Source organism: Octopus sinensis, linkage group LG18 (assembly GCF_006345805.1).
Source record: "Octopus sinensis linkage group LG18, ASM634580v1, whole genome shotgun sequence".
Classification (NCBI taxonomy): Eukaryota; Metazoa; Mollusca; class Cephalopoda; order Octopoda; family Octopodidae; genus Octopus; species Octopus sinensis.
In genome coordinates this window covers 27,159,964-27,170,534 of record NC_043014.1, presented here as the reverse complement: position 1 = coordinate 27,170,534, position 10,571 = coordinate 27,159,964, and the positions used below count along the sequence as shown (strand labels likewise).

The 10,571-nt window shown below is 36.5% G+C and overlaps 1 protein-coding gene and 1 long non-coding RNA gene across 4 annotated transcripts in view; both read right to left on the bottom strand.

The window, feature by feature from the left end:
- The window catches only part of LOC115221467 (NCK-interacting protein with SH3 domain), a 170,815-nt gene that overhangs the window by 14,625 nt on the left and 145,619 nt on the right, over positions 1-10,571 (bottom strand). For all 3 annotated transcript variants that reach the window (XM_029791652.2, XM_036510813.1, XM_036510814.1), the window contains one exon: positions 11-149. In XM_029791652.2, coding sequence (XP_029647512.1) covers positions 11-149 — 139 coding nt within the window. The remainder of the gene's footprint in view (positions 1-10; positions 150-10,571) is intronic.
- On the bottom strand, positions 1,921-6,807 carry LOC118766941. Its single transcript, XR_005002846.1, has 3 exons — positions 6,621-6,807; positions 3,477-3,482; positions 1,921-1,934 (listed from the first exon to the last, which is right to left on the bottom strand). It is a non-coding gene; the product is annotated as an uncharacterized LOC118766941 (long non-coding RNA).

The window sequence follows — 10,571 nt, the reverse complement described above, 5'->3', positions numbered from 1 at the left end:
TAGTTGTTACCTGTCTCTGAGCATTTCAGTTCACTGACAAGGGACAGAGGTACAGATGAGTTTATTAACATGTGACTTATGTAACGGTCACAGTTACACATCAGTTTCATGACATCTTTCACACTTTCTTTGACAGGAGAAGACACTTCCTGAAAATACAAACACAATACATTAAATAAAATAACAATGGCATCTAATAATAATGATGATTTCTTACATAGGCATAAAGGCTAAGAATTTTTGTTGAGGAGAGGTTAGTCAATTGTACCGACCCTACTATTTGATTGGTACTATATTGTATTAAACCAAGAAGACTGAAAAGCAAAGTTGACCTCAACGGGATGTGAATTCAGAACATAAAGAACCAGAAGAAACACTGTCAGACGTTTTGTCTGATGATCTAAGATTCTGCTAATCTACCACCCATAATTCTTTCTAACACAGGCACAAGGCATGAAATTTAGAGGGAGAGATATAGGCAAATACACTGACCTCAGTACATGACTAGTACTTTATACTTAATAACCCAAGAAGATTTAAAAGCATAGCGGAGTGTGGTATGATTTGAACTCAGAATGGAAAAAATGTGATAAAATAATGATTTCAAATTTTAGCACAAGGTCAACATTTTCTGCGGAAGGGAAAGATGATTAAATTGGCCTCAAAGGACAGAAGGCAAAGTCAACCACAGAGAAATCTGAACTTAAAATGTAAAGACAGATTAAATGGTGTTAAGCATTTTGCCTGGCATGCTTACGATTCTGCCAGCTTACTGCCTTTATTATTATTATTATTATCTAAGGCAGTGAGCTGGCAGATTTTGCTAGTATGCCAGGCAAAACGCTTAGTGGCATTTCATCTGTCTTTATGTTCTGAGTTCAAATTCCGCCGAAGTCGACTTAGTCTTTCATCCTTACAGGGTCTATAAACTAAGTACCAGTTGCATACTGAGGTTGAGCTAAATGACTGGTCCCCTCCCCAAAAATTTTGGGCTTTGTGCCTAGAGTACAAAAGGATAAAATAAGTACCATTTGAGCACTGAGGTTGATGTAATTGACTCACACACTTACCTGAAATTGCTGACCTTGTGACAAAGTTTGAAATCACTACTACTACTACTACTCTTTCAAATTTTTGGCACAAAGCCAACAATTCTGGTGGGAGGAGTTTAATTGATTAAATGAACTCCAGTACATGACTGGTAATATATTTTATTAATTCTGATGGGATGAAAGCAAAAACCGACCTCAACTAGATTTGAAATCACAATGTAAAGAGACAGAACAAATACAGCAAGGCAATTTTTTTCTGTCATTTTAATGATTCCACCACAAATTTTAGGGAGAGTACAGCTGGAATGCTGATCAAGATGGGATTTGAAAAATAATGTGAGAAAAATGGCTCTGCTTGGTAAGTAAGGTACAGTATTGAAACCCTTTTTAGATGAAGATATAAAGAAAAGCTGGAATGATTGAGACAAAAAGACTGTGACATTTGAAGAATTCAGGAGGAATTCTATTATGAATAGAAGGATAGTTTGGTCACAAGAGAAAATAGAAAGATTTTATGTAAGGAGATAGCTAAAAGTATAAAAATTATGTAATTAGTCATAATATATATATATATATATATATATATATATATATATATATATATATATATATATATATAGAGAGAGAGAGAGAGAGAGAGAGACTTTTTCTATTCCTGAGCGATATACTAATACATCTGTTTATTTTGTACACCACCTGTCTTCATCTTTTTTTTTGTAAACTTTCCCTATATATATATATATACATATATATATATATATGTTATTTACACATTGCGAGACTAATAACCTGGTGTAGAGCGCTGTTACTAGCTAGTTTGATTGCCTTTTGGGCACGCTTTTTTATATACATCAACAATGACTTTCTCAGTGGAAATGCTTTCTTTGTATATTGTAGAAATGTAAAGCTTTTTTTCCTCAAATATATTGCAGGTCATATTTGAGACTCTGATGAAGCTACAGGAGGTGTTATTCAAGAACTCAACTAAGAATCCACTGCATCTTATAGCAGAAACAACTTTAAGCTAATGACGTCCATAACATAACTACTGTCTTTCCTGTGTCATCTCTTTTAGTTATATATATATATATATATATATATATATATATATATACATACACACACATACATATCATCATTATCATCGTTTAACGTCTGCCTTCCATGTTAGCATGGGTGGGACAGTTTCACAAGAGCTGGCCAGGCAGAAGCCTGCTCCAGACTACTGTGACTGTTTTCGCAGGATTTTTACAGCTGGATGCCCTTCCGAACACCAGCCATTTTACAATGTGCACTGACAGGGTCACCAAGCACTTGCAAGACAAAAAAAAAATTCAAGAGGGGAGGGGGCATTGGAGGTGATCTTGTGTTAGATGATGAAAGGTTATAGTGAGACGAAGACAGGTGTTTTGCTGTAGAGGAAGCACGTTACTCACAGAGAGAGGGAGAGAGAGAGAGAGATCAGGAATGAAGAAAGAAACATGCGCTACATACATACATATACATTTTTAGAGCTTTCTTCCATTATCAGATTTATCAAAAAAGTGGTTTACAGTAAGTTTGTTTTGCCTTTTTATATAATATTGAAAATGATGTTTTAGAAGGGGGGTGGGGGGAGAGCTCTTCCTTTCTAAAACATCATCGGTTTCAATTTTATATAAAAAGGTGAAGCAAACTTACTGTAAACCACTTTTTTAATAAATCCAATAATGGAAGAAAGCGCTAAAAATGTATATGAAAAATATATATAACCATCCAACATTCTGACTACCTTGTTATTCTCAATATACAATATCTGTACATCACTTCAAAAACTCACTACATATATATATATATATATATATATATATATATATATACACACACACACACATATACAGTAGATCCCACTTCATAAATCCACTGATAATAAATCCACCCCCTAAATGTATCCAAAATGGGTTGGGACAGAATTTACACACATCAAAATATCTTGTTTAATAAATCCAATTGTCACTGCTCCTTCCTAAAGTGGCAGTGGATGAATGAAGTTTTTCTTTTTGCTCTTAAATACTGACAGGTAGGCTCTAGCAGCCACAGCCAGCCAGCCAGCTTTCACATGGTACACTCCATCATCCAAAAGTAGATTAATAAATATGTAGTAGCTGGTGGTGGCTGCTGGAGTCTACCACACAACACTGTCATTCAAGTGTAAAAGTAGGCTCTGAGACACCTCTTGTCAAAATTACATACCCTTCTCATTCATTGGATGATAGTGTGTATCACGTGACAGCTGGTTGGTTGTGGCTGTTGGATCCTACCTGTCAGTATTTAAGAGCAAAAGAAACTCATCATTGACACAGACATACACACAAGTTGTTCAAAATGAAAAGAGAGAGGCAGGACAAATCCATGGCAGAAAAGATTCAATTATTAGAATGTTACAAAGCTCTTGGAAAAACAACTCAGTGGGAAACAGCACAGAGTTTGGGAATTTCAAGAGGTCTGCTCCAGAATTTGCTAAAGAATGAGGATGACCTTCATGCCAAAGGACACGATGGCTGTTTATTGAAGAGGAAGCATGAACGAGAGGGAAAAAACCAAGAGATAAATTGTGCTCTCAATGATTGGTTTCAATTTATTCACTCGAGAAATGTCCTTATCAATGGCCTGATCCTAATGCACAAAGCCAGCACCATTGTGCAAGCTGCTGGACATGATTTTAAGGCATCCAAAGGTTGGTTTTAGCGTTGGCGAAAAAGACATGGAATCTTTTTTACAGTTCTAAAAGGTAAGCAATATAGTTCACTAGTTCACATTTTTCTCTTTAGAGAACACAAGCTAAACATTTCATACTTTGCAGGTGATGCAGCTGAAGCTGACGTCGGTGGAGCCCATCAATTTCATGGGACGACCATGCAGCTTCTGTTAAAATTGTATCAGCCACAGGACATCTACAATGCTGATGAAACTGGGATCTACTTTCATACATCACCAGGAAATACATATGTTAATGAGAGTTGCAAGAAAACTGTGTGGGGCTTTAAGACAGCAAAGGACCATGTGACCTTGATGGTGGCCTGCAACATAAATGCAAAGAAAGAAAACTTGTTCTTAATTGGAAAAGCTGGTTCAAAAATGTCAAAATCCTTTTGATTCAGTACAACTTTTCAACCAATGCTTGGATGACAGAAAAATACTATGGAAGATGGCTCAGATCTTGGGATCGTTGTTTGCAGAAATCTGGAAGACAAGTGGTTGTCTTACTTGACAATTGCTCTTCTCATGTAGTCATTGATGATCTCCAGAAGATCACTTTAAAATTTCTTCCTCCCAACACAATGTCAGTGTTGCAGCCCTGTGACATGGAGATAATCAAGACCTTGAAAGTCTACTTCAAACATGAAATGTGTGAGAAGATCATTGACATTGTGGAAGACACCGAACATAACATTTTTGCCCAAGAAGTTGCAAAGCGGATCACCATTTTGGATGCCTTGTACATATTTAGCATAGCTTGGAAGAAGATCTCTAGCCTGATAATCAAACATTGTTGGATCAAAGCTGTTTTTTTTCCATCTGAAGAATCAAATGAAGCCATAGATGTTAATGAAGATTTGATCCTGCCTTCACCACCTACTGGATTGACCAAAAAGCAATTCGTGAACTGTTTGTCCATAGATGATGGTGCTGTTATAGCTGCAGAGATCATCACTGAAGAAGAAAATCTAGACGAGATCATTCATGACATTCAGCAACCTCAGAAGGAAACTGAAGGAGATGAAGATGGCGATTCCAATGTTGATGTTGATGAAAAAATTCTGGAGCCTCCAACACCAGCTGAAATGAGACACTATCTAACTCAGTTCGAAAGTGTGTATTCACATATGTATTTTAATAAATACACATTTAATCAATCAGCAAATTTTGTTCCTTCTGTTAATAAATCCAAAATAAGAGGTCCCAAGATGGATTTATAAAGCAGGAGTCTACCATATATATATATACCCACATACATAATAAAAATGAATATCTGTGTGTCTGTCCATCTGTAGTAAGAAAGGCTACAATATCTACAAGGTGATTAAAAAGTAACTCCTATTTTAAAATACTTATAATTTATTTAATAATTATAATTTTTTTTGTCAAATTTATTGTGTATATTTATTGTGATGTTGCTTTTTTTTTTCAGATCGATTATTTTGTTTGAAATTTAGAAGTCCTACAAACATGGTCTGATCTCTTTAAAATTATCCTCTAGGGTGATGAAGCGGTATTCCATATCGGTGTGTTTGTGAACCGTCACAACTCCCACTACTGAACAAGAGAAAATCCTCATATTACCACTGAAAAAATGCAGAGTCAGCCCAAGGTAACGGTATGGTGTGGAATGACTTCGGACAGGATTGTGGGTCCTTTCATCCTTTGCAATACCATGAATGCTGAAATCTGGTCAATTATCAGTACTTGGGGAGGATATTGAAGATATGATTTTTATGCTATTTGATTTTGTTATTATTGTTCATGGATGGCTGAATGCCCACATTCCTGGGAGATGGATGAGTCATTGAGGTCCGCATAATCAGAAGCCCTGATTTAACACACTGTGACTTTTTTCTTTGGAGTTGGTTAAAGGAGCAAGTCTACTCTACCAAACCAATGACTTTGGAAGAACTTGAGGGGCAAATACGAAAAGTTATGTCTTCCATCCCACAAGAGTTACTGATGAAATCAGTTGATGCGGTTCCTGGGCGGCTTGAGAAGCTGGTGGTGAATGCTGGTGCCTATATCAAATTTTAAATAAAACTCCATGCTTTCTTCACATATTAATTTTTTCTAAAAATTATAGTTACCAAATAAATTATAAGCATTCTAAAATAAGGAGTTACTTTTCAATCACCCTGTTTATAAAAACCAATGGCTAATTCTTGTGTAAAATTTTACACCGAAGACAATGGAAGTGGTCAAACTCTAGGAGTTCTCCTGTTGGAGCTACCCGCCATTTTCCAACATCTTGGACACAAGGCAGATCCGAAATAAATCAACGGTCTAAGGGAGATAATTAAATGTAGATTATATTTCTTTCATTGTTTTTTTCCGAAATAAACGGGCTAAGGGAGATAATTAAATGTGCATTATTATCTCCTTTTCATTGGTTTTTATAGTTGACATTGTAAAGTTATTTCGTTCTTGGATTTGGTTTGCCGCTACGTTTTGAGTTCAAATTCCGCTGAGGTCGACTTTGCCTTTCATCCTTTCGGGGTCGATTAAATAAGTACCAGTTACGCAGTGGGGTCGATATAATCGACTTAATCCGTTTGTCTGTCCTTGTTTGTCCTCTCTGTGTTTAGCCCCTTGTGGGTAGTAAAGAAATAGGATTTGGTTTGCAAGATTCTTTTTGCAAGATGAGTTCGTGTGTTGAGGCATATTCTGTTGTGTCTGGGGAGAGTCACTTTATTTTTGTGCCTTATAATTTAACACACTCACCGGTAAAATTTCCACTTATTTCTTATTTTTATTTTCCTAAAATTTTCGTTGCATCTTGCAACCTTTTCAATAGTCTTTCTTGACTCTGTCCGTTGTTACAACAGAATTGTAAAGTTACATATGGATGAAATTGTAGTGATACAGTAGGATCAAGTGGAACCGTGTTTGTGAAATAGAAGAGAGTCGTGAAAACAATTACGCAAGAATGAAAGTAAATTGTGAAGTTGCATGAGGATGAAATTACAGTTATTAAGTAGGTATAAGTTAACTAAATTTAGTACCTTTTTGGTCAAATTGATATTTCAGATTTTTTGTGTCATTTCAATTAATTTGACCATTCCATACATAACTGTGCATTTATTTCCTGAAAACAGAATGGGAGTGGGTGAGTCGGTGGTGTGTTGGCTCCTATTTCTAGCACTTCGCATACTGTGTTTGACTATGTTTTTTACATAGAAGGCATACCTACACAAGAGTGCCCCACTGAATTTGTTTCTTCATCACTTTAAGGACAATAGATATTTTAAAATAAAATTCTCTATAGATATCCTTGTAATGGTGTAGATTCAACCTATATCAGAATTTCTTGAGCAAACCGTTTTCTGCTCCCATCAAAGCAGAATCGTTCAGCTTTCCGAAACTGATCTCTTGACGTGCGGAAAATGATTTTCACAACAAATTCTGATATAATTGGAATGTATCAACTTACTTTTGTCCAGTAAAGTAAGTAATACTTATAGTAATATAAAGTAATACAGCGTATTACAGTTATACACACACACACATTATTATCTCTGTCCTTATAAGAAGTAAAGTTTGTTTTCACATGACCCGACTTTTTTGCCTCATAACTTTCACGAAAATGGTTATGTTGTAACGAAAGTTTATAGAAATACCTTTCAAATGGCATAGATTATGATTATGAAGAAATTTGAGGGAAAATGTTTTCCGAGGGGTTGGGGGGAGGAGTTTTGATAAAACGGAGTTTCAGATGAGAAAGACCACACAAGTTGGAATTTGTCCATTTTGACAGTGATTTTCCCATTTGTTTTCACCATAGTCTTGGAAATGATTGGGGGAGAGGTGGTGGTGGTAATGTGGATCTTCTTACGAGTAAAAAGTTTTGAAAGTTTATGATTTTTCACTTCCCTTTCCCCTTACCATTGCACTTCAGGCTGGTCATGGCCAATTTTTTAAGCACCTAAAAACCATGTGAGGAGCCTTTTTGTTAAAAAAAAAAGAAAGAAAAAAATGTCAGTATTTTCAGAGGAAAAATTGTGTATTTTAAGGGAAATCTGGCTGTTGTTTCTAGCACATCAGAAGACCATCTTCCTGGTTTTCACTATCATATGTTTTGATGTTTTTCAATTTTTTTTTCCCCATAAGCACATTTTATGGAATTATGATGCATAAGTAACATGCACATGGTCCATTAGTGGGATTATAAGCAACAACAACCAAAGAAATGGTAATCTTGAGGAGCCCTGTGTGTGTAAGGAAAAATATTTTGTAACAGAAAAGTATGCTATTAAAACGAACTATCTTTTAAATACCCTCATCCACCTTTTTTTAATCAGTGTGGATAAATGCCAGAAATGACCTTCTCAGTCTGTTCAATATTTAAAATTGTAAGTAGAAAGAAGTGGGGTTGAAAAAAAATCATAAATTTTCAAATGTTTTTTATAGCATAAATGTTCTTATGGGGAGAAAAATATTTAAAAACATATACATGTGAGAGTGAGAAGGAAACGAGGAGGGTGGTCTTGGGATATGCTAGACACAACAGCCAAATCTCCCTTAAGCCACAGTTTTTTCCTTGAAAATATTTTAAATTTTTGTTTTAGTACTAAAAAGGCTCCTCCCATAGTTTTAAGTGAAAAAAAAAAATCTTGAAAAGTAGTCAGAAGGGGGATATTGAGAATGGAATAAAAAATAAACTTTAACTTATATGGTCTTCTTGATCAGTCTTTTTTTTAGAACTCCTCTCCTCCCCCTCCTCAGAGAACATTCTACCTACAAATTTCTTTATAATCATAATGTATGTAGTTTCAAAGATAATTGTATAAACTTTCATTAAAAAATACACATTTTCCTCTAAGTTATGTGGGGGGGAAAATGGGGTCGTATAAATTTTCTGAAACTCCTCTCCACACCCCCTTGAAATAATTCTTTCCCATAAATCCATGTATATTCTGAATGTACAGTATCTAAATGGATTTATTGAAAATTTTGCGGAAAAGTATCCACCTTTCTGGAAGTTATGCAACAACGAGGTGGGGGTGAATCTGTAGTTATGTCCGAAAACCTGCTGTTGCTCCCATCAAAGCAGAATCGTTTGATCATCCTCATGCAACTTCACAATTTACTTTCATTCTAGTGTAACTATTTTTATGAATCTCTTCTATTTCAAAAATGAGGTTCCACTTGAGCCTACAGGTTAACTACAATCCATATGTAACTTTAGTTTCATCTAAAACCATAAGATCAGTATAACTATGATGACCATTCCTCAACAGCTATGTCTTTCAGATTCCTGTGTTGCCAGCTGACTAACTCAAACAACATTTATTTCACCTTCCTACGATGCCCACCAAAAGTTCCATTTCCAGCTATGTTCAATACAATCTAAGTGAATAACTTACAATATTCCTAGAACAAATTTGGCAGCTTTTTTAAACCCAGTCAATGGCAGGTGATTCTGCTAGTATACATATATATATATATAGTTGAAATTTACAGAAAAACAAAAGAAGAAAACAGGTGTATGAACAACAAGTAGGTGTATTAGTTTGATGCTCAGGAAAGTGAGAAAGTCTTTTATGTTTCAAGCCTACACTCTTCAACAGAAAGGGAAAAGAGAAAATAAACAGAAAGAGAATAGAAAAAAATTGTGGATTTAGTAATCAATCATGGCAGCTGGTTAGGAAAAAAGATGGTTTGACAGGAGAAATAGAAAGAAGGGGAGATAATAAAGTATTGGTGATCCCAAAACGAAAGTGTGTGTGTGTATGTATGAGAAAGTGTAAGTGTGTGTGGATAGTGACTTTGACGTGTGGATGTGTGTGTGTGTAAGTGTGCATCTGTAATGTGTGGGTGTGCAGATGATGGTGTGTGGTATGGGTGCTGGGAAGTGGTCAGTGCTAGTATGTGTGGAGTGGTGTGGTAGAAGTGGGGTATGTGGGTGGCGGGGGTATCAATGAAGAGAGAAGGTGGGTAGGAGTGAAGAGAGGAAGTAGGTGTCAGATGAAAACAGGAGAGTAGTTGACCCCATGTGGTGCAAAGGAATGAAGAGAGAAGATTAATTCCTGTTCACTGCTGAGGCAGGAGTCTGGATGGTCCCTGTGTAAAGACAATCTGAACACAGACAGGTGTTGTAGTGAATGACCAGTAGAGCAGAAATGGTATGAGACCAGGGTGTTATTGCTAGCATCTCGTTTGACCAATGTACAGAGAAGGGCAGAAAGAGTTGGAGAAGCAGTAAATGATGTTGCTAGAAGGGCAAGTAAAGGAGTTGGTGACAATGATGGGTGCCTGTGAGGATGGTGGTGTTGGAGAAGTAGGGGCAAATGTGGCAGCAGGGGAATGAGCCAGGTTATTTCAGTCACTTGATGGTGGCCATGCTGGAGCACCACCCTTTAGTCAAAGAAATTGACCCCTAGCCTTATTCCCTGTAAGCCTGGTGCTATCAGTCCCTTCTGCTGAACAGCTAACTTACAGGGACGCAAATGCACCAACATCAGTTGTCAAGCAAATGGTGGTGGTGGACAATCACAGATACAAACACACACATATATATATATGGCGGGCTTGGAGATAGTGGTGATGCGGGCTGGTGCAATTTTGTGGTTTGTTGGCATGCTGAGAGAGATCCAGCGAGCCCCTAACTGGTTTCCCCATCTTAAAAGTGTAATGTGGATGTGTAATGATGGAGCAGCTGGTGTGGTGGTGATGCTAGTTGGTGCATATTCTGTGTGAGGCTGAATCTCCCTGAGAACTACATTAATGTTATGCATGTCTGTGGAGTACTCAACCATTTGAGAGTCAATGTTATCC